At 43.4% G+C, this 22,724-nt stretch overlaps 3 protein-coding genes and 1 long non-coding RNA gene across 4 annotated transcripts in view; 2 read left to right on the forward strand and 2 right to left on the reverse strand.

Moving 5' to 3' along the window:
- col8a1b (collagen, type VIII, alpha 1b) lies at positions 1 to 15,196 on the forward strand. The gene is made up of 4 exons (XM_034609403.1): positions 1 to 268; positions 10,931 to 11,084; positions 12,608 to 12,874; positions 13,191 to 15,196. The coding sequence occupies exons 3-4, from the start codon at positions 12,613 to 12,615 to the stop codon at positions 15,143 to 15,145; spliced, it is 2,217 nt and encodes a 738-aa protein (XP_034465294.1). The 5' UTR covers positions 1 to 268; positions 10,931 to 11,084; positions 12,608 to 12,612; the 3' UTR covers positions 15,146 to 15,196.
- LOC117775868 (NF-kappa-B inhibitor zeta-like) overlaps positions 3,123 to 22,724 on the reverse strand; it is a 20,511-nt gene continuing 909 nt past the window's right edge. Inside the window, exons 3-10 of the mRNA XM_034609414.1 lie at positions 22,304 to 22,629; positions 22,112 to 22,217; positions 21,532 to 21,678; positions 21,131 to 21,194; positions 20,883 to 21,043; positions 20,691 to 20,801; positions 20,412 to 20,603; positions 3,123 to 3,133 (exon numbers count right to left, since the gene is read on the reverse strand). Coding sequence (XP_034465305.1) covers positions 20,415 to 20,603; positions 20,691 to 20,801; positions 20,883 to 21,043; positions 21,131 to 21,194; positions 21,532 to 21,678; positions 22,112 to 22,217; positions 22,304 to 22,629 — 1,104 coding nt within the window. The 3' untranslated portion in view covers positions 3,123 to 3,133; positions 20,412 to 20,414. The remainder of the gene's footprint in view (positions 3,134 to 20,411; positions 20,604 to 20,690; positions 20,802 to 20,882; positions 21,044 to 21,130; positions 21,195 to 21,531; positions 21,679 to 22,111; positions 22,218 to 22,303; positions 22,630 to 22,724) is intronic.
- Positions 17,023 to 19,353, forward strand: jagn1b (jagunal homolog 1b). The gene is made up of 4 exons (XM_034609439.1): positions 17,023 to 17,177; positions 17,936 to 18,033; positions 18,305 to 18,377; positions 18,468 to 19,353. The coding sequence occupies exons 2-4, from the start codon at positions 17,945 to 17,947 to the stop codon at positions 18,855 to 18,857; spliced, it is 552 nt and encodes a 183-aa protein (XP_034465330.1). The 5' UTR covers positions 17,023 to 17,177; positions 17,936 to 17,944; the 3' UTR covers positions 18,858 to 19,353.
- Positions 17,184 to 22,724, reverse strand: part of LOC117775892 — a 23,571-nt gene continuing 18,030 nt past the window's right edge. The window contains exon 4 of the long non-coding RNA XR_004616351.1: positions 17,184 to 17,328. This is a non-coding gene — a long non-coding RNA (uncharacterized LOC117775892). The remainder of the gene's footprint in view (positions 17,329 to 22,724) is intronic.

The following is a 22,724-nucleotide window of genomic DNA, read 5'->3' on the forward strand; positions in this document are numbered from 1 at the left end:
GGTTTGCTTCTGTCTACGATGACCTCAAATGCTGCAAACATGTAGTGGTTTCCTTCTCCTCGCACAGATCCCTGTTTCCCTCCCTCCCTCCTCTCACATGCATGTACAGATCCAGTGCTTCTCTTCTCTCTCTCTCTGCTCAGGCGGCTCCACCCACCTGCAGATAAAAGCCCAGCCCTAGGCAGAGCTGCCGTTCAGCGTCCGTCTGTCCCAAACTCCTCAGAGCTCTGTGATACTTCCACCCTGCAGCAGCACCACACGCACAAAGGTAAGCGATGCCCGGACCTTGGCACAGCGGGAGTTGCTGATGTGTTCATCGGCACGGCCACCAACTTTTTTTGGGTGCAATCCAGAGCTCCACAGGCACGATCAGGCTTCCAGTTTGTGTTTTCCTTGACTTCTTGTGCAGTTGCAACGCTTTAAGTGGAAAATATTTCTATTTTCCCTTTCTCGTGTGTTTTTGAATTCTTGGAGCAATGCACAGGAAGATTTTTGGGATGGCACGTGGGTTCACTAGGTCTCAAAGGGAACACGGACATCACATTGTTTCATAAGATTTTTTCACAGATCCCACTGCTGTGAAGACAAAACCGCATAGTTCTAAGGATAAATCCTTGGTGCGGCATCTTGTTTGAATTAAACACCACTTAATGGAAGGAAACTTTTTAGACATGTTTGTGTTTGAGGAAGAAAAGGATTCAGTGTTGAGGTCATTGTACTTTCAACAAGTCCACTTAAATACGAGGGGAACCTGAGTAAAATCAGTTTCAAACTTTCTGGCAGCACATTGGTTCTGAGAAATGAGTCAGAGATGGAAAGTTTGGGCTTTTAGGCAACTTTTTTTCCGTATCTTCCACCTAGAACATGCAGACGTGACTGTTTTCAGCCCGAGTTTTGCCTCTTTAACCTCTCAGCATAAGTTGATCCGATCGAATCCAAGTGCGCACCTGCCAGGAAATGTTCGGGAATCCCTGCTTCACACCCACCGAGGATTTATCACAAGGTTACGCATGCCCAAGGTTCCTTCACCTCTTTAACTGGAAATGTGTTTTAATGGCTGCTATATTTAGTAGTTTGCAAAAGCATGAAAGCAGACCAGCTTTGGTACAGGTAGAAGATGTAGAAAACTCTGCATCTTTGTTAGATTTCCTGTTACTGATTGCAGCCGTTTCTAACTCCCAGCCTTAAATTTCTATTTAAGATGATCATGTTTTTACTTTCTCAGCGAGGAAAAAACTCTTAATTAGGGGGAAATGTGGTAAGAGGAGCTCACGCACGAGGTAAAACAAGTCGTATAATTAACTCGCTGATAGTTTTTGATGACCGCAAAGCTCGTAGTGCACATCCACGGTGGTCCTCGGTGGTCTGAAAGGACTGTTGGCATCAGCAAAATCATGGTATGGGCTGTTTGTTATTAGGTGCTAAACAGCAGTGCTGTGGAAAAACACATAAGACCGTTTTGAGGATGTGAGAAAGCCAAGAAAGATGAAATCGAGAGCGTCTGGATCCTTGACTTGACTTTTACCTGCTTGTTGGAAGGTTTTTCCCTTTCATGATCAATTTGGCTTGAAGCCTGGACCTACCACCACATTTCCCAAGATGCATTAGTGCATTTTGGGGGGATGTTTGTTTGGTTTTTCTTGGACTGCAAGTGGTTTTTCCAATGTAGATTCGCCACTAAAGCAAACAATTTTAGAGGTGTCCAAGGGTCTTAGGCTTTTATTTGGATCTTGACACTATGGTCACATTTTTTTGAAACTCTACTCCATCGTCAGTTTGCGGTTGTATCCACAGTTTTAAGTCGGGTTAATAATCTTTTGGATCCACGCACACTTGCATTGTTTTTTGAGTTTATGAGCGTATTTGCGTTTGTGTCCAAAGGCCTGAGGGTAGCTGCAGCTTCTCATGTGAACTCTGAGTTCTGCCCTGTTTAGGCCCCACAAAACGCTGCTGTCCAGTATAAGAGGGAAACGTCATACGAGTTTAATGTTACATCTACAACACAGTTTTAACTTCGAGGCAAAAAGAAGAAGTCGGCAGAATATCACTCCAGCTCCTTATAATGGTATTCAGGCTCTCAGTTATTTATTCATAGTATGTGATTATTGTTCCCTGAAACAATTTGCTTCACCCATTTTACTAAAACCAGTGATTTGAGAAGCTGCTGAAAAATGTGCACTGTGAACGCTGTTGTTTAACACACATCCAACCAATAGGGCGTTTGACCTTTTTTAAAGGAATAATTTGACATTTTGCAAAATGTATGTGGTTACTTTCAGGGGATTGACACCACAGCTGGTTAGCTTAGCATAAGGACTGGAAATAGGTGGAAACGTCTAGCCTGTCTCTTTCCAGCTTCACATTTATTGTGCAGACATGAGTGATATCGATCCCCTCGTTTAATTCTCATGAAAAAATCTATATTTATGACAACAGTCAAGGCCAAGTTAGTAGATGTAAGTGTCCTTTGCTTTAGATTATTAATATACTTTTAAGATATCAGAGACAAAGCCAGTTGCTGTAACAGAGGATGTGAATTTCTCTAAAGTTTGGTTTGCTTCGAGCCCCGGCTGCAGAATCGAACCTGCAAACTCCAGGAAAGTGTGTGACGCATGTGCATGAGATGCTTCTGTCAGCCGGCTTGGACATTATGCATTTGTTACGCTGTTAATGTCTCCTGGCGATATGTTTTTATTTCCCTCCGTCTCGCACTCCTTTTGCCGTTCACACCTACTGAACAGGAAGTGTTTATGCAGCTCGGAGAGAATGTGTCTCTTGATCCCGCAGCTGCAGCCTCTGTGACTCGAGGCCATGTGTCCAAACACTCTGCTGCTACCGTGCAAGAGCAGCGCAGCCTCGGAAATGTCTCAAAACTATGAAGCCTCACTCTCTTTTTTGCAGAAAAGTTGCATTGTTTATCAAAAAAGACAACCGGAGTCATTAATCTCTTGCATCGGCTGCCGTGAATTTACCCTCTTTTAGTGCAGCAAGTGGGAGTTTAGGTTAAATACACTATTCTGAGATTTGGGCTTTAAATTGTGCTGATTTATTGCAGAGCGTCTCTTATCTAAACTCCTAGTAGACGGAGTCGTAGTCCTTATTATGCCTCGTAAATACTCCACCGCAGAAACATCTGGACAGAAGGAAAAGGGAGGATCGTATTTTTTCCCTGAGTGGCATATTTTACAGTGCGACTGTGTAACACATTAAGCCTCCTGAGATTGTCGTCGTATAAATATATATATATATTACTGTCACCGGTCAGACGATCCATACGTGTAAGCCTAACATGATCTCGATGGATTTAAATGTTTGCAGAAAAAGGTAGAAAGACCACTGAAAACAGAGGGAACCACCATTAAAGTGAAATAGTCCAGCAATAAACCCAGAGAAACCTCTTGTCAAAGCAACATATAATCACCACCTAGTCATTTTTAAATATTGCTCTGCTCCCACTCTCCAAATTTCACCAATTACGACTCCCATGGAAGCTGCCGTTCCCAGCTTGTGCTATATTTTTCCTGCCCTGTGTTTTGAAATTGCTGAAGCGTTGGGGAATCTTCATGGTCAGTTTGCGGTGGAGCTCTTCTGACATTTTTATGCTTTTCATCTAGAAGTGTGCAGATCCATCATTACAAGTTAAAGTCCGACTGAAATAATCCGCAAAATGTACTTGATTTATCGACAGCAAACCTTTATATTTTATTAATACTGATGCGTCAGTGGATATGCAGCCTTTTTAATGGTGTAACTCGTCAAGATGGAGCTAGTTTTGTGTTGCATTGTAATTATAATAAAACTAGTTTAGTCCAGTGGTTCCCTTCTCGTCTGACCCCTCCATTAGGTCACATAATAAATCTGAGGGGTGGGTAGATGAATACTGGCACCAGATCAAAACACCAGGTCTCTGTGGAAACCTGTGACGTCACTCATTGGTTTGTGAGCTGCCGTTTTCAAGCCTCAAGTTTGGCATTTTGTCCAAAGCCCTCTTGGTTTTTATTCAAAACCATAAGTAACCATTTTTGAAGGAGTGCGGGGTCACTTCGACCTGCACCCATTGGACGGTACTCGCTGTCAGTCACACAGTATGCACGGCCCAATGTACACAGTGCTTTATCATCGTAAACTTGACTGATGTAAGTTCGAGGCAGCAACTAGTGTAGTCGCCCTCTGATGGTCATTTGAGAGAATACAGGTTTCAGTCATTTCCGCATTGGCTTCACTTTTAAGACCCACAGTCTACATACATTATTTTTTTTGTTTAATGACCACCCACACCTAAACTCCAGTGACTCTCATGACTCACACAATAGCAGGGTGGGTCCACAACTTGCAGGCATCAATAGCCGTTCACACCTTGACTCCAACGAACCACAACTGCTGGGGGGGGGGGGTTGATGACCTGCCTGTTTAATGCCGAGCTCCATTACACCTTGGAGCTCGGCCCCTTGGAATAATGTCACATCGAAGAACCCGAGTTGATGGCGCTCCAGTCGCAGGAACAATGTTTACGTTATACAGCCAGCCATTGTTCATAAAAACCTATTTCACGCATTCTAACACCGTAGTAAAACTTCCACATACAGTAATTGGACAGTACTACGTGTACAACACATTTCATGAGAGAAGTGCTAATAAACAGTAAAAACTACAGCTTTAATCACTGTTGATATACGGAGGGGCCATCTTGGATTTCAAAGTCGGGGGTGCTGAGTTTCCCCATCTTGTTTTAGCGGTGTCTTTTGCCCTTTTACTGGTAATTTGTTCCAAATTGAAAAGAGCTTTTTTGTAAGGGGCCAAGAGCCACAGGTTTAATGTTGATGAACAGTGTAATTTATAAGCTTTTACATGCTTTAATGTAAAATCTTAAACATAGTAGAGTAAAGAGAATAAAATAAAAAGGGCTAAAGTACATGTGGTCTCTTCTCTGATTCACACCGGACACAAAATGTATTGACACAGCTGCAATCGGCAGATTTCCCACCGGAGTCTGTGGTTTATGCTCGGTATAAGTGATCAGATCTGATTATTAGCCAAACGTTGTTGCTGCCTGTAAAAATAATCACCCACCAAAGGAGTGTCCCTGTGAGAGCCAGTAAAAATGTGGCAAAACCACAGGAAGCTCGGGCAAAAAACTTGGATCAATCCCACACTAAATGTCAGAAAAACCGCCCGAGTGTTTCTTTCCTGCTGTGCGAGATAGTGGAACATGTCGTGTAAAATAAGCTCTCTTCAGAGGAAATGTTTTCAGACTGAATAACTGTCTTTTGTTTCCTCTGAACAAATGTGAAGTGCCTCTCAGTTCTGAGTTGCTATTAACTTCTGTCCATGGACACCAGATACTGTGTTTTGACAGAACTCACAGCTAATGGGAAAATAATTCTCCGCCCTCGCCGAACTTTGCCTGAAATGAAAATTGTGGCCAGACACTCTGTGACTTACGGTTCCCAGAACTGCAGGAGAGGGAAACTGTCAATGAGATGGGTGAACAAGCTGAACAGACAGTGCGCGTGTGTGTTAATGCGAGGAGGTGTAAGTGCAATCACGTGCATTTACGTCTGTGTGCGTCAGAGCTTGGAGGAGCGGTGAGAAAACACAGCGGTTGCCAATCTGAGTCTCATCTGGATGATACTTCCCTTCGCGGTGGCTCGGTTTGTTTGCAACATCAGTTTAAAATGTTGCCACCCTCCTAAAGGTCAGCTAACCTCTCGTCTGTGAGAGAGAGAGAGAGAGAGAGAGAGAAGAGATGGAGTTGGTGTGAAGGAATGCTGAAAAACAAAAAGCAATGGAGAGGAACTAAGGCGGGTCGAGCAGTCGTGCACATTTTGCCCGTGAGAGAAACTCGTGTTTTCCCTTCCCATCGAGATAAGCCAGGATGAAGGGTGGAAATGAAAATGTTGCTGGATGATTGAGGTGGGAGGCATCACCTGCTCAGAGACCTGAAGGCCAGTGAATTCAGAAAAAGGGAAAATAGCTTCAGGTCCAGAATATCTTCCAAATATGATGTAGCAATGAGAGACATGTCGCTCTGCAGAGCAGAGGTGGAAAATACAAGACGCGAACCAACAATTCCAAAAAATATATATCATTGTAGCAACGTGTTTGAATCAACTGGAAAAACAGTCTTTATCTGAATATTTTGTATCCTTTTACATTGGAAGCACATGTAGTTCTCCACCCAGGCCGTGGAAATACCAGTGAACAAGACAGAGTATAAGTGGTATAGAAATGGAGTTTGGCGCCCTCTATTGAACCACCAGCCCCACTACTCGCTTTGTTTGAAGTTATTGTCTCATCTTGACTGTTTACATCAACTAAAGTGTTGAAATATCCAAATACCTAGGGCCTGTATACTAAATGAAAATCGCTTGTTTTGTTCAGTTATGGCAAGTTTTAAAAGGCCAAATGTACAGTATTTCATTTTGTATCATACGACTCAGGGAAAAGCAGCAAGTCTTCACATTTAAAGCTGGAGGTTGGGAATTATTTTTGCAGCAAACTTTCTGCTGATAAACGAATTGATTAATGTTCTTAATGTTTCAGTGGGCCTCGGTCTTGGCCTGCTCGGACCTGAGATGATTCTCCAGAGTGTTGACTTTAGCGTGACGGTCACAGGACCTCAGTCTGCGTGGCCTTCAGCTCGGCATTCTTCTCGCCCAGTGCGTTCCTGTCGGTGAGCTCTTTCTTTTCCAGGGTAATGCCCGCAATCTTCTTCTTCCACCTTCCATGTCTAGCCATGCCGTGCTGGTGGACGGGGGTCAGCCTCTTATTCATTTCCCTGTGCTCCTGCCCTCTCTACACCACTTTCTTACTTTTCCTACTAACTTACTTGGCCTCTTGGGTTGTTGCCATCCTGCACATTGGCTGAAAAGGGGGTGTTGCTGTGTCGCTGTTGGAGCAATTGATCTCTGGCAGTCCCTCTCTCTCTGAGCTGTTGTGTTGCAGTCTTGTTTTTGTTGTGTAGTCATAGTTGTTTTTGTCTTTGAGATGTTGTCCATTCGCACTCTCTTATTCCAATTAGAAATGTCAGTAGCCTGCTGGTACTGTGAATTTCTTGACTGAAAAATACAGAGCTGTAGATATATTTCATTCCTTTATTTCAGTTCATGCAACAATTGATACAAAAAGAGTACGAGGGTGTTGTAGTTTTGCAGTTTTTCTTTTATTACAAAACTTTATGGTGTCTATCAAAGTCTGTGTTTGGATCCGTGACATTTTCCTTCATAAAAAAGGTTGTTTTTCACTGAGCAGATTTGATTTTAAACAGCTGACGCATACACGAGTGGAACCACCGCTCCTTAATAACTACGAGTCACCCACTTCTGATAATCTCTTTATTTTCCTTGGTTCAGTGACAATTTTCTGTTTCCACTCGTGTCCTGCAGCCGTGTTTACCTGCGTGCTCACAAAACACAAAGGCCAGGCTCGACCACAAGCAATTAAGACCGGCACCCATATCTGTAAGCAATGACATGCCTCCGCTCGTCCTCATTCGTCTATGGAGCGGTATTGTCTCACCATCTGGAACCAGTCAGGAGAGGAACACGGAGGAGAAATGGAAATTTGATTATTTTCAAAGCCGAGCTGGAGGTGATAAAAGACTCGTGGCTCATCACCAAGCGGAGCCGGCTGCGGTTGAAAGTGTTGGCAGAGACCTTCGGGGGACCCGGCGTCCATTCCGGGGCGAGCAGGCTTTTGTTGAGTGGAGGTGTCGGAAGAGTTTTCATCAGAGTGGGGGTCAGGCACGAGATGGGGAAAATAAAAAAAGGCGAGGTTGAAAGTTGGTTGAAAAATATATTCAGCTTTGTTGCTACCATGTGAAGAGGACACAGTTATGTTGAATAGATTTCAAATGTTGAACAGTCCTACTACACACACACACAGAGGGATAAGCTGAGTTCCTTTTGTGAAATGGTGCAAGAAAACCATAAGAAGAACAGCTGAAAGAAAATGCACTGCACTCATGCTGTTGAAGTTTAAATGTCCTGTTGAAAGCCAGTAAGACGGTCCATAACATTTTATATTCCATAAAAACTACAGGGAGGTGAGCTCCTCTCATTCTGTGCAGGAAATGGAGGCTCTTACTGGCTGTTCTCACCAGCCATTGGGATTTGACGGTGACCCACATGCCCCCAGGGGAGGTCCTGACGGCGCACGGCGGCACGGAAACCTGAGACTAAAGCAGTGGCTGATTGCTCAATTTTCCTCCTAAGTTCTATAAGAAGATTGTGCGGCAAGCTGAACCAAGATAACATGCTTTAGTTTTAGGGGGATTTTTGTTCAGGAAATGGCAGGACGAGTAGTCGTAAGCAGATGTTTTGTAGCTGGAAACGGGGCTTGTGCTTTCCCTCCAGTAAAAGTGCCATATTTCTGATTTTGTCAAACAAATAACCATGCAGTCATATAATTTGTTTCTTTTTGGCTGCATTCAGGAGAGAAAAACAAGCAGGAATCACTTTTCGTGTGCAACTTTGTTCCAATGAGCCGCACAAATCTGCAATTTCATGTCTTGGCGATATCCAAGACGAAATTCTGCAGTTCTGGTGAGAGTTGTTTGGTCGGAAACTTTGGTTGCGCCGCGAAAGATTCGAAATCACAAGGAATTTCATCTCCGCGGGATATTTGTTATTAATTCTAAACGGCGCCATAAATCTTGCCCGTAACTACGTGTTTACTGATTGATAAGTTGGAGTTGAAAGCTTAAGGTTGTCCTGGAAATTATCAAAGGGGGGGGGGGCTGTTTTCTGAGGCTGGCGATGGAAAAAACAGACTTGTTTCTGGCAAATGTTGTTCATTGTTTATTTTATTGGATCCCTTTTAGACTCTCAGCAGTTCCTGGGGTCCTCACATAAAAAGAAGGCCAAGCGAAGCATTATTATGGTACAAATGTTAAAGAAAGTTCCCAGAGGAAAAAAGTCATTCATAGAAAAGTGGAACCCAACTGATCATATAGAGCATACTGGCACAAAACCTACAAGTAATTGTTGTTTTTTCATTAAGAAAGTGGAATACTTATATAACAAGATACCTAAGAGGTTTCAGGTATATCTAAAAAGAACAGAAGACAAATAGTTTAGACTGGATTTCACTGTTCTTTGAGTTTATGCTGAAACAGAAAAAGTCCTCAACTCTGCTGCATGCGTCTCTGAGACATTAGGTCACCGGCGATGGAATTCCGCATCCAAATGAGCTCTGCTACTCGTGCAGCCCGTCCCATAAATGGGATAAGATTTGTTGTTTTTCTCTCCGCTTCTTAGCCCTGACGTAGCCTCGGAGGTCAGAGGGAACATGTGTTTCAAAGCGCCGGGCCCGTCCTCCTTGTTTTGCTGACTTATTGTTTTACGGAGGTCGTCTCGTTTCCTCGCCAAACACATGTTCCCCTTTTTGTTTTAGTCTGGAGGGAAAGGGAACGACTTTCTTTGTGCGAGCACAAAGGGTTTTTACTACAGCGATGACCAGCTTAGCATCCCCATATGTGAAATCATGTTCAATTTAGAAGATCAATACATGAGGATCAATCCCTTCTTGGGTCTATATCTGAAAAAGATGTTTAACAAATGTTTCGTTACGGCTCTAGAGTTTGAGGAAATACTTCTGGTCAAAAATGCAGTATGTTATTGTAGCAGTGCAGCTGTTTTCAGTTTAACTATCATTGTCCCATTTTCTCTACAAAACATTCATTAGAAATTGAAAACCACACACTGAGGAATGTTACTCGTGGAGTTAGTCGTTTCAGCCGTCCCGGCCAGGTTGTAATTTAGATTGATTGATTAGATTATTGTTTTAATAGGTGCTTTATTTCTGCTGTGGTTGGATACATGCTTAACATTATACATTTTCCATTAATCTGATAGATCTACGCTTACCTTACACGTCCACTTCTATTTCATTTATTTTTTATGCCGACGAAATAGAAACTCAAATATATAACCTGACGTAAATGTATAGGTGATGTAAGGGATTTTAGGAATATGCCAACAAAGTGAAATTAAATCAGTTTAAGTTGTGATAACAGGATGTTACTGTCCCCTTCAGGTTTGTGTCAGACTTCTGGAACTGATTTTAAACCCAAAAAATCCTCTGCCCTAGAATCTCCAACTATATGCAGGAATGTATCAAGGCTACAAATAACTTTAATAATGAATTCTTAAATGTACCGGGAGCAAATGTAATGAGGCCTCTCTTTGCTCTGTTAAAAAGTTGAGTTCAAAGTGTGAGGAAGCTGGAGATAAAAGTGTTTTCAGATTTTGAATTATGTTGTTGGATTATGTCAAGGGGTGGCACGGTGGTACTGTCACCTGATCCGGTTCAAATCCCCATTTGGCTAGGGTGTAACGTGGTTTCTTACTGTAGTTTTAGTAAACATGAGGATTTGTAGCTTTGAGACTGAACAGTGAAACAGATCAGAGGTCAGTGATATCAACTGTATGGACTTTCCATATATGGGCATTCAGTATCAGCTGTACAGCCTCTGTCCGTGGTGCTGGATCTATACATTACTAATAGCATCTTTTAAATTCAGTCAGATGGGTGTGGTGAACGATAACGGTGATTTGCAATGACCATTAAGTGTATAATATTTGTTTTGTAGCCTTCCTTTTAAGGAAGTTTGCACTTTTCTGTCCTTGTCTGATTGTTTGTTTTGTGTTTCAGCAGTAAGATGACAATATACATTAAACAATTTTGCCTAAAATGTCATAATAGTTAGCATCTATCTCCCCATCGAGTTGCAAAGACACAGTTTTGCTGTATTTCTTTTTAATACCCCCATTCCTACATTCTTTGAGGAGGTAGGTGTGTCTCAGCAAAACTGCATCAGGGCCAAAATATGTCTGCCACGTGGGGATGGCAGCTTAGTGTTACAAACCCCAGGCCTCTGCGAAAGGTCACCGCCTGACATTCATCCAACCTGACATTCATATTTCTGCAGGGAACAGCGGGATCGCAGCGAACACCTGGCCGGAATCCCGTGCATGGCCACCGTCCCACTTATGCCGCGGACAAGTCCCAGAGAAGCGAGGTAAAGTTCGGTGGAACCAGGGGGAGAGACGACCTTCACGTTTGAGACGAGGAGAACGCTGAAAGTAAGAGAAGTGGTGGTTTTGCACGGTGGGAGATTGTTGATGCCAATTTGGGTTAAAATTATAAAGATGTATCGGTGATTATGGAGTTTGCTTGAAGATAAACATCTTGTACGTCACCTGAGTTTAAGTGGATGTAATTTTGTGAAGCCTATTACGAAATTCAGCACTGAGAATCAAGTACAATCAGTGTTTCAGGTTCCAGCAACATTTCAAAAGTACTTTTAATCTCAGGTTAGAATATATATATATTTATATGAATTTAGTCTAAACAAACTACTTAAGATGCTTATTTTTGGTAGTTTTTATCATCCCATGATATCTAAATATTATATTGAAAGATATTTAGAACAATCAGGCTAGAAAAAAATTACTATATGTTTATTCATAGCTTGTCGACTCGTACTTTCCAGAAATATTACTGTTCACCTACATTAGTGCGCACATTTAAACATTCACCCTCCCTTGTCTGACACCCATCTGCAACACATTGATTGGGCAGATCAACTACACAGATCAGAAAGAGTGTGGTATTGATATTCCCCTGTAATCACATTCAGCCTGAAGCTTTGGTTTTCCTCTTCTTCAATAACTGCTCCGAAAAATGTAAGCAAGTCTGATTTCCATTGTCCGAGCTCCCCAAACGTTTCAATCTCCTCGGTTCGGGTTTCAGAGTACACAAATACCACAGAGGTGGTAAACATACATTCACCCTTCACTGTTTGTTTTCACACTGCTCTCTTGGCAACATTCACCCAGTCTCTTTAGCGCGGACATGTTTAAAGGATTAGGGATTACGTTCGGACGTCTCCTGCGAGGACTCTGTAATTATGATTAATGTTTTAACAACGTACGCGATGTAATTCACGTCAAGGATATGAGACTTGTGTAAACACAGGAAGAGAGGGGGGGGGGGGGGTTGTTTTATTTTTGCAAGTTTGACCACAGTGGATTTCATTCGAATAAGTACCTTGGTTGCTTTATTCCATCTGCTTTGTGCAACATCACCACCTACTGGTCATATAGAAGAACATCTGCTCTAAAGAAAGACATTAGATCTTTACTATTACTACTCATGAGTAGTTGAGAAGCATGAGAGATCCAAGCAGAGAAGGGCAAAATATTGCATTATGGTAATTGTAGGATACATGCAAGGGACTTCAAACTCTGGATCTTCACCTCTGATGCTCTGTCTTTATTGTGTTACTTGGGTATTTCTAAGACTTTATAGTTGTAGGGAAATATTAAACTTTTTATTGAAATCATGTTTTTTACTTTGTTGCCAGTTACTTTCCACATTAAGATTAGTAATAGTATTAGTCTATAGAAATGTATTATGAAAGAACATCACATTAAGGCATCAATAAGGATGTAAGTATAGGATTCAATAGGTCATTCTGCATAATAGTTGGATATGGAAAATGGCCCACTATAAGATTTCAAAAGGATTTGGTGTGGAGTTAAACTTGAGATTGATCTGCTTACGTTTGTGTCTGGATTTTTACTTTCTTTATTCTCCACTTTAGAAAAAATGGTGGCCGCAGCCGTCCATTTCTTCTCTCTACTCGTCCCAGTGTTCCAGCTGTGTTTGTTACGCCCAGCCCACGGGGGGGTGTATTACGGACACAAGCAGCCACCTCACCAGCCCCTGCCGCAGCACAACGACGGGTATCCCCAGCAACAGTTTTTGGGGAACGAGATGCCACTTATGCCGTTAGTGCCTCAGTATGGAAAAGAGATGCCTCAGCTGCCTTTGCAAAAGGGAAAAGAGAGACCACTGTTTGAAGGCAAAGGTGATTTACTAAGGACATACCTAATATACTATCAATTGTATAACAAGACCTGTCATTTAACCCTCATAAGTTAGCTTTTATGATATGCGTCTATCTAATTTGAAGAATAGAACTCAATATTTAGTGAAAATAGAGGAAAACCCTCTGAAAGCAACATTATTCCAAGACAGTACAGACATATATTACCCACATTGCAAGCTGTTCTTCTTTTGCCCAATGGTTTGGAAGAAATATCACAAAATAAATGTTAATTCAAACCAATGCCGAGTGGGTCAATATTTACCTCTATCCATCAAATGTGTCCACTGTTTTCCAGGTCAGACATTCCCCAGAGGGGCTAAAGGCCCACCTCCCCCCGGCCCTGGCGTAGAAGGTCTCAGAGAGGGACCACAAGGAATTCAAGGCCCCCCTGGACCGACAGGACCACCGGGACCACAGGGCCCTGCCGGACAACCAGGCCAGGGATTGCCAGGGTTACCGGGAAAGCCGGGGCCTCCAGGTCCTCAAGGTTACCCAGGAATAGGAAAGCCCGGTATGCCAGGATTGCCAGGAAAGCCCGGAGTACCAGGGTTGGCGGGACCAAAAGGCGATCTCGGTCCAAGCGGTAGCGAGGGACCAACTGGACTTCCCGGTCCTGCTGGGCTTCCGGGTCCCCCCGGACTCCCTGGGATTTCGAAAACAGGAGGCCAGGGGCTTCCAGGCCAGCCGGGACCTCTAGGGGAGCCTGGTCAAAAGGGTCCATCTGGGCTATACGGTCCCCCGGGCTCCAAAGGAGACAAAGGAATCGGTCTACCTGGTTTGCCAGGCCTGAAAGGACCTGGTGGACCACCTGGTCCACGTGGGAACGTGGGCCTCCCTGGTATTGGTAAACCTGGCCTCAATGGCGTACCTGGACAACCAGGAATACCAGGAAAACCAGGTCCACCTGGAGAACAAGGCCAGGCGGGACCATTTGGGGAAACAGGTCAACCGGGACAGCCAGGTTTGCCAGGAATTGGCAAACCAGGACAAGAAGGATTTAGAGGTCAACCAGGGCTCTTTGGAGGTAAAGGGGAACCAGGCCCACCAGGCTTACCGGGGGGTCCAGGACTACCGGGTTACGGTAAACCGGGGTTTCCAGGACCCAAGGGTCACAAGGGACATGGAGGTCTTCCCGGACCTCCGGGCCTTAAAGGCGATAAAGGTCATGGAGGTGTTCAAGGGGTCATCGGTCCCACCGGTCTCAGCGGTATGCCCGGTCCCCCAGGTCCAATCGGGCCTCCCGGTAGTCTTGGCTTCCCAGGACAAAAGGGCGAGTACGGTGCTGGAGGAACAAAGGGATATCCTGGAACAAAGGGTGAATTAGGGCCTCCGGGTCTTCCAGGACAGACAGGTAGATCGGGAGAGGGCGGACAACCAGGACAAAGAGGTTTTCAAGGGCCTATCGGCCCTAAAGGAGAAGCGGGTATGAGGGGTTTACCAGGCGTCCCCGGTGCCGCCGGATTACCGGGACCAAGAGGAGAGGGGGGAAATTCGGGAGAAACGGGCCACCAGGGACCTCAGGGAATTCCAGGGATCACAGGACCAGGGGGACCGATCGGACCTCCCGGCCTGCTGGGGCAAAAAGGCGAAACGGGGGTGTCTGGTAAACCCGGCTATCCCGGAGACGGTAAACCGGGATCGCCCGGTCACATCGGTCCTCAAGGTAACCCCGGTCCCAGCGGCTCTCCTGGATTTCCAGGGCAACAGGGACAACCGGGACCCCCCGGTCTTCCGGGACTGCCCTCTGTATCTCCCGATCTCGGACAGGTCCTCCCCGTGACCGGCCCATACAGCGGTCAAAGACAAGGTTACAAGAAACAGAAAAACGGAGGCGAGATCGGTGGAAACGGCGTGGAGTTGCCCTCGTTCACAGCCAAGCTCACGAATCCATTCCCTCTCGTGGGCTCTCCGGTAATCTTTGATAAACTCCTGCACAACGGCAATCAAGACTACAATCCCCAAACTGGTACTTTTACCTGTACCATACCGGGGATCTACTACTTTGCTTACCACGTCCACTGCAAAGGAAGTAACGTGTGGGTGGCACTGATGAAGAACAACGAGCCGGTCATGTACACTTACGACGAGTACAAAAAGGGCTTGCTGGATCAGGCGTCCGGGAGCGCTGTACTCCCGTTGCGACAAGGAGACACCGTGCACTTGCAGCTGCCGTCGGACCAGGCCGCGGGACTTTACGCCGGTCAATACGTCCACTCAACATTTTCCGGATACTTGTTGTACCCAATGTAAGCGACGCGTTTCAAACAAAGTACTCGAGGCAGCAGAATGATTTTTTTTTTATAGCGGCAACATACTTCATAGAATTATTCTCTGCATTACATGACTTGGATCCACATCTGGTTATTGGCAATGACGCGTAGGAAGCTGCGAGGTCAAACGTTACTCTGAAATATCTCAGTTGTCATAGGTTGTTTTATGCTTACATTTATTCATATATCCATCCTCACACAATTTATCCGTATCCATGAGTTTGCGGGAATAATTTCTTAAACAATGAGGCTTTATGTTGTAGAATTGTTTTTCACTAGGCACATACAATCATATCGGTTTTATTGTACAATGCATTTACTCTGTTATCGTAACATACAGTTGGGTCACGACGTAGTTCTTAAGTTATTGTTATTTTTGTATGTTATTTGGGAAATGCAGCTTTTTAACGTGACTAAATCTTTTGTCTCAAAGTCTCGCACCATGTATTTTTATCCAACTCCACACCAAATCTCCGTTCCAAACCAAATCAAACTATGCCTGCAATTTGGCTTGGCTAGGATTGTCTCCTAGTGACCATTTGACAAATTTGTTTTGTTTTTAGTAGATATTGATTCTTGGTCAGTTTGTCAGAATTCTCTGTAATTTATTTGTTTGACTACTGATTACTAAGCATTGTTTTGTTTTTTGTGGTAAACAGTCATTTTTGGAATTTAAAGACCGCTAACCTGTTCTGTCAAAAAACACCTACCCACTAATATCTTTTTGCATCGGCATTTAACGTTTTTTATTGGTAGTGCAGCAGTTTAAACAAAGTTCTTTCAACCCGTTTTTCCTTTTTGTTTGTTTGGACAATGGTGCAATGCATAAGCAAATAAGAAACTATGCCCAAATGTGTGAATTTTGGCCTGTGTTGCTGGTGATTTTAAATAAAAAAGAACCTCTTGTCTAAATCTGTCTTTGTCCACGAATTTGTAACATGTACATCAGCAACTGGTCGTCTGGTAAAGAAGATTCACCGGCAATTTTCAGCAAACAGACAGGAAGGGCAAGATATAATATCTGGTGTTCACAGACAAACATGGCAAGGTGGAAAAATCGGAAGAGTTGGAGACAGGGGTGGCTCCTGGCATAGGCTGATTTATCATGACGTGACGCATGTGATTTTAAACAGCGCAGTAACGTCACACCATCATCATCCTCTAACCCTGGGGACGGCTCGCGATCTGTTCTATTTTTTTTTTCACTCACCGCGGGATAACATACTTGAAATCGATAAAAGATCAAATGTGCATCCCATACTTTTGATTTCACCACTGTTCTGGAGTTTCAATTTCCCCATCTTTAATTATGTACTTATTCCACACATTTGTCAGTTGTGTCTCAACACACACAAGCACACAATCTTTTGTGGGGGGGTGGCGGCTCTAGGCTTGTGTATGTCAGTCACCTGTGAAGAAATCATTGTTTATTTTTGTCGACATGAGTAATTAGCTAGCTGTCAGTACAGCACATTTCAGAGGTTTTTTTATTTTTGTATTCTTTTTTTTTTATAGCCTACATTTGTGTGCATCTGTACGCCGTCCAAAAGTTCTTGAGGATGCATGACAATTTGACAGCATGTGAAATACATAATGTATTGCATTTCCTCACGTTTTACCTATGCATATTGCATTAAAATGGATTCTGATGTGCATTTTCTACGCATGTAGTAGTTCTTTTTTTAAAACATTTTTTTTGTTAACTTGTTTTAACTAATGAATGAAAGCTCTGGAGTGAGGAGGGGTGGGGGGGGCAATGGAGAAGTAAAATCCCCCTAGATGGAAATCAATACACATACAGCCCATAGAAACGAAATAAAATAGATCGTCTGTTTATTGTCTTCTTTCCATTGTCAATAAAGCTGAGTTGAATGTGAGACATTCTGACCAATCAGACTTTGAGGTGTCACACTTTCACTTCCTCTTCCCCCGGGCATGGAAGCCGAGAGCTAGCATCACTTTGCCTGTTAGCAAACATTCACGCACCTCTCGTGAGCACAGCCACGCACAAAGTAAGTGTTGCGTTCAATCCAACATTGAATAACTCTGTCTGTGTGCTTGTGTGATGCCACAGGAACGAGCCGACACTAGATCTGTATGTATACGGTAGTTAACGGTTAGCATGTAGCCGGCATTAGCTCGGTAGGTCGTCTGTATTCTGTCCTCGCTGCTCCTGCCCTGGTGACGGGCTTTATCACTAATGTCAGTTTCCCTTGACGTTAATGTAGAATCATGGTGGCGAAATATCAGCTTCTACATGACATGTATGAGACTGTTTTATACAAACGAGCTGTGTCCTTGACCGATGAACTCGAGAAGTGATGTGTTCCCCAGTTTGTTTACGTCTCGAGCTGCTGTCATGTGGGAAAAGTCATAACTTGCACACACGCTCGTGGTTATAGTAAATGTGACCATGCTATTGCTTCCATGTATGAGTGGTAGCCTTAGTCTGTGTCTAGTGTAGGAACAAGTAAAGTATTGATCTCTATATTCTTTCTTTATTATGCCATGCCTCAGATTGTCACTAATTCAGTCCTTTTACCAGATACAACTCATAATATGCAGGTTTTCCATTGAACAGCTACTCACTTTCTGGCTCAACACTTGTACAATTAATAAGGTTTTTATTAAGGAAGAATAGTTGCAAATTACTAACTTTATCAGAAAACCCTTTATTCACATCCCGGAGTCTAACTAGTGACTGTGAACTTATCTAATGTAATCGTGTTTCTTTTTTAGTCAGTTAACAGATCCTGTGTTTTGCTTTCAGATACTCACCATGGCTTCTCGAGCAGGTCCGAGAGCAGCAGGCACGGACGGCAGTGACTTTCAGCACCGGGAGCGGGTTGCCTCACACTACCAGATGAGGTAGGAAAGAGTGTGAATGTTACCGTTTCAAGTGATGTATTAAACAATTAAACTACCAAATGGGGTACTGATTTTAAGCATTATAAAAATACATGTTTAATGTACTGTTTAAGTCAAACAACAAAAAGTTTGGTTTTATTTTATAATAATCACGGAATGAGATGTAGACAGTGTCATAATTTGGCACATAGTAGTTTCAGATTTTAAGCCTGATCTTATATGTCGCTGCACCATGACTTTATCATCCTCCCCTCTGTCTTATTTTGCACAGCGTCGCCTTGAAGTCTGAAGTCCGTAAACTCAACATTGTCCATGTCCTGATCTGGGTTCTGATGGCAGCTCAGGTAAGTCCAACCACAAGTAACTGAGTCAAACCTTGAAAGAAAGCACTTGATTTGATTCACTGACAGCAAATTCTCTTTTTGACATGTCAGGTAACTGTGAGCCAGCTGAGCCTGGTGTCCCACAAGGTGGTGGCCTCGCCCTACCAGTGGGAGTATCCTTACCTCCTGAGCATAATTCCCACAGTCTTTAGCTTCTTGGCGTTGCCTCGCAACAACATCAGCTACCTGGTGATTTCTATGATCAGCGGCGGGCTTTTTTGCGTGGCCCCGCTGATCTACGGCAGCATGGAGATGTTCCCAGTGGCACAGCAGCTGTATCGTCACGGCAAAGCGTACCGCTTCATCTTTGGCTTCTCCGCAGTGTCGGTCATGTACCTGGTGATCGTAATAGCTGTGCAGGTGCACGGCTGGCAGATCTACTACAGCAAGAAGCTGCTGGACCAGTGGTTCACCTCCACACAGGAGAAGAAGAAGAAATGAGTTCTTTAAAGTTGGATTGAACCTAGAGACTCAAATGTAAAGTTGTCCTTTTCCAACTTTTTCTGGATTTGTATTTGACACTTGCTGTTGTCCTCAGACAGCCCGTGAATGCTGCCATCACTTTGTACCTGAATACGTCTGGCATTTCATGATTAACAAGAACAAACTGTTAAAGTGTTGAGTTTATCGCCTGTACTTGATTATTTGATGAACTGACATTGGGAGAACTGGATGAAGAATGTGTAAGTTAATGTTTTGGAGACAAATAAACCTGAATATCAGCCAGTTGTGATTATATGCGAGTTTGACATATCTACCTCTTCAGTCGTTTGATTTTTACTTGGGTGAGCCATCACGTGCGGCTTGTGAAACAAATGATTAAGATAAGCAAGTTCGTAAAATCAAATAGTTGGAAACAAACAAGTTGAGGTTTTAACCTCATGATATTCTGGTAAAATTCGCCTAAAACGCCTATGTAAGGCATACCTAAAGTAAATTGAAAGTTATTCTTGAACCACTTTGAGTACATGCGTGGTTTTGGTCTCTTTTGAAAGGTAACACTCTGAATTTGTTTCCCCCAACAGTCAGGATCCCTGTAAGTGCTACTGGCATTGAGTAATAAAAGTTGGAACACACTGAAGTAGGTTTTTATTTCCGCCTGAATATATTTTGGTAAACAGATGCCTGCAGATGACTCTAGCTGGGACTTATGAGCTGGAAAACACAATGGGACCACAGCATGAAGCCTTACCTAGCCCAAGTTTGATAACAATACCACAGAAAATGAATATTTTACACATGTTTTTCTAAGGGTATGTCTAGGTGTTTTCCAAAAAAGGCCATTTGGAGACTCCAAAGGACCCTTGGTAACATGGTCACACACATACACAGTGAAACAAAGGGACACACACACACCTCCCCTAGAAAAGAGACTTTATTCTTAGACAGACATGTAATGCACAGTTCACTGTTGGGCTAATATAAATCAACATTATAATGTCAGGATGTTTTTATACGCTTCAACTTAAGTAAAATGTAAATATGCATTTACAAAATCTGGAAGGTCGATGGCCTAAAAAAATGTCATGCCACAACATGATACAAAAACGATGTGATTATTTGATTTGTCAACATGATTTCTGTTATGTTTGTGTAAAATGTGTATTTTTGATCTAAAAATATTGCTATATGGAAGCTACAATAATACTAAACATGTTAACTACTAGTATTTATCAAAAAAGTACAACCCCTAATCCCTCAAACATAGAATGTGATCACAATTATCAAGTATCATCCTAAAGAAAACCCAGTTAAATGCAAGTGTTAGCTTTACTTTCTTTGTAGCATTACACGGTAATGAACAATGAGGCATGTTTCACTGAAACAACCAGCATCTGCCTTACTTTGGCAAATAGTTTCATAGAGCGGACTGTCTGACTGACAGTGTTTTTGTGCTTTTAAGCGTACACCCGTTTCCCCTTCAGGATGAGCTGCACCTTAAGAAAAGATGGAAGTCAAATTGTCAGTGCGTCACAATATACCATTCTAAATGACTTATTAGGTTTTTAAACCGCATACCTTTTCACCAACGGGTCCTTCGGGCACCAGCTGAGACGGCAGGTCATTTTCAGAATTCTTGGTTCCGGGGTCAGCTCCTTTTTTCATCAGCAGCTTTACCGCATTAACTTGACTCTTGTGATTTTGCAAAGCGCTGACAACGTGCAGGGCAGTGTTTCCACTAAACGTCTGAAACGTAAAATGCAGTTTCTGAGTTTACACAACCTTATAGCTTAGCAGGCAATTTCTGAAGAGTTTCCTGAGGACATGTCTCACCTTAACATTTACAACGGACAGCGAGCGAGGCCGGTCAAGAAAAAGTTGCAGCAGCTGCACGCTTGCCTCCTCAGAAGCCATGTGAAGACAAGTCCGGCCACTTTTGAGATCCTGTCGGAATCAGCACAAGCTCTGGTAACTATTGACCGCTTTACCTGGATGACTAAGAAAGTAAGTGTTTGTAACAGTTACCTTGGTCGCGAGGGACGCACCCATGAGCAGCAGAGTCTGGATACATTCAACAAACACGTGTTTCCTCTGCATCACCACATACGAACAAGGACTTTCCAGAAGCTTCAGGTCTTTAATGACATTGTTGTGCGCCAAAACTGCCGTGTGGAGCGGGGTCAGACCTCCAGAGAGAGAGAGAAGAATAGCATTCAATCAGACGGAGAGGCAACATTAGCATCAGAGTTTTCAGTATAATCCAACGTTCTCACCCTCATAATTGAAGACGTCAACATCAATCGGTTGTTGACTCTGGCAAAAGGCGTTACAGATTGTCTGCGAAAACAAATTGTCACATGCAACTGTTGATGTTTGTGGTGGTGAAGAAGAACCCTCTTGTGAACTGTTGAGCATGGAATACAGTAGCAGTCAAAAGTTTGGACACACCTTCTCATTCAATGGTTTTTCTTGATTTTTACTTTTTTCTACATTGCAGATTAATATTGAAGACATCCAAACTATGAAGGAACACATGGAATCATGTGGTAAACCAAAAAGTGTTGCACTTATATGCACTTTGGGAATCCCTGTTCTAGGCATGTGTGATACCTGCAAAAATAAAAAAAGTGAATGAACTTTGATTTGTGGTGATAGATTTACACAAAATTGGTACCTGAAGGCTGAGAAAGTGGCCTTTTTCACAACACACGTGCAAAGGCGACCGACCCCAGAAGTCACAAGTGTTGATTTGTGCTCTGTGCGCCATCAGATCACGGACGATTAAGTGCTGATTGGTGGCAGTGGCTATCTGAAGCGCTGTCTGTGGACAAAAAAGCAGATGAATCACGCAAACGTGTTGAAGTCTGTGATGGAAATCTGAAAATACAAGAGGCTGGAACACCAAATTTGTCTTTGTGTATTTTAATAGGGGCTTTCTGCAGAAGGATCAACACAGAGTGAAGATGCAGAACAGTCAAAGCAAGGATATTATATAGGAGAACTAAGGCTGTTTGTCTGAGCCAGTTCAGACTGGTTCTGTAGGCGCAGTTTGAAACAGGAATCAAAACACAGACAACTGATGTAAATAAGTGATAAAAAGGTCTTAAAGTTTTCAGGTCACACACACAGTTCAGGTCATAAAGTATTAAGACAGTTCTGCAAAAACTTACTTTTCAACTACAAAATAGGTTTCAACCACACTTAGTTATTTTTCCACTACAAGTCAGATGGACGCAAACTGAGAGTGTGCATACCTGGCCGTTGTGCTCCTTCAAGTCCAAAGAGCCAAGTTTGGCCATTCTCCCAGCAAGCACGTAAGCCAGAGCTCGTCTCCCTTGCGCCACAGCAATGTGAAGATACCTGACAGTCGGGAAAGGAAAACGTCAGTACCACTGCATGCAAATTATGTCAATGCTGCGCTGTCGACTTTACCAACTCGTACGTACGTGTCCCCGTCTGCATCTTGCCAGTTGAGCAGCTCGGGGGGAACGTCTCCAGCTTTATGTGCCGCTTGCTGGATTTGCCAGTGAAACAGAGACAGTTTGTTCTCGACGGTCGGAGCCACGTTTCCCCACAAAGGCGGAATCTGCGTGTGCTGCGGCTTGAGGTGAATGCTTCCAGGATAAGCAGGAGGGAAATGAGGGGGGGTGTTTTGGTTTACTGGTACGTGAAGGCCCAACTGGTAAGGACTCGTGTCGCTGGCAAAGGGTTCAGGTTCTGCAAATTTAAAATTCTGCTCCATGTGGTTGTCCTCGTCTGAGCAGTTCCACTTCTGAAAGACAATCATTTGGTTACAAACACCCTACTACGTTCTGTCAAGTGAGCTTCTTCCTCATGTCCGCATTAACTCAAGATTAAACTTTGTCA

This window comes from Hippoglossus hippoglossus, chromosome 2, assembly GCF_009819705.1.
Source record: "Hippoglossus hippoglossus isolate fHipHip1 chromosome 2, fHipHip1.pri, whole genome shotgun sequence".
NCBI lineage: Eukaryota > Metazoa > Chordata > Actinopteri > Pleuronectiformes > Pleuronectidae > Hippoglossus > Hippoglossus hippoglossus.

Excerpts from the sequence above, each read along its gene's own strand:
- jagn1b (XM_034609439.1), top strand. The coding sequence starts at position 17,945 with ATGGCTTCTCGAGCAGGTCCGAGAGCAGCAGGCACGGACGGCAGTGAC. Across the intron at positions 18,034-18,304 it reads GCCTCACACTACCAGATGAG|CGTCGCCTTGAAGTCTGAAG; the intron begins GTAGGAAAGAGT and ends TATTTTGCACAG. Across the intron at positions 18,378-18,467 it reads GGGTTCTGATGGCAGCTCAG|GTAACTGTGAGCCAGCTGAG; the intron begins GTAAGTCCAACC and ends TTGACATGTCAG.
- col8a1b (XM_034609403.1), top strand. The coding sequence starts at position 12,613 with ATGGTGGCCGCAGCCGTCCATTTCTTCTCTCTACTCGTCCCAGTGTTC. Across the intron at positions 12,875-13,190 it reads ACCACTGTTTGAAGGCAAAG|GTCAGACATTCCCCAGAGGG; the intron begins GTGATTTACTAA and ends ACTGTTTTCCAG.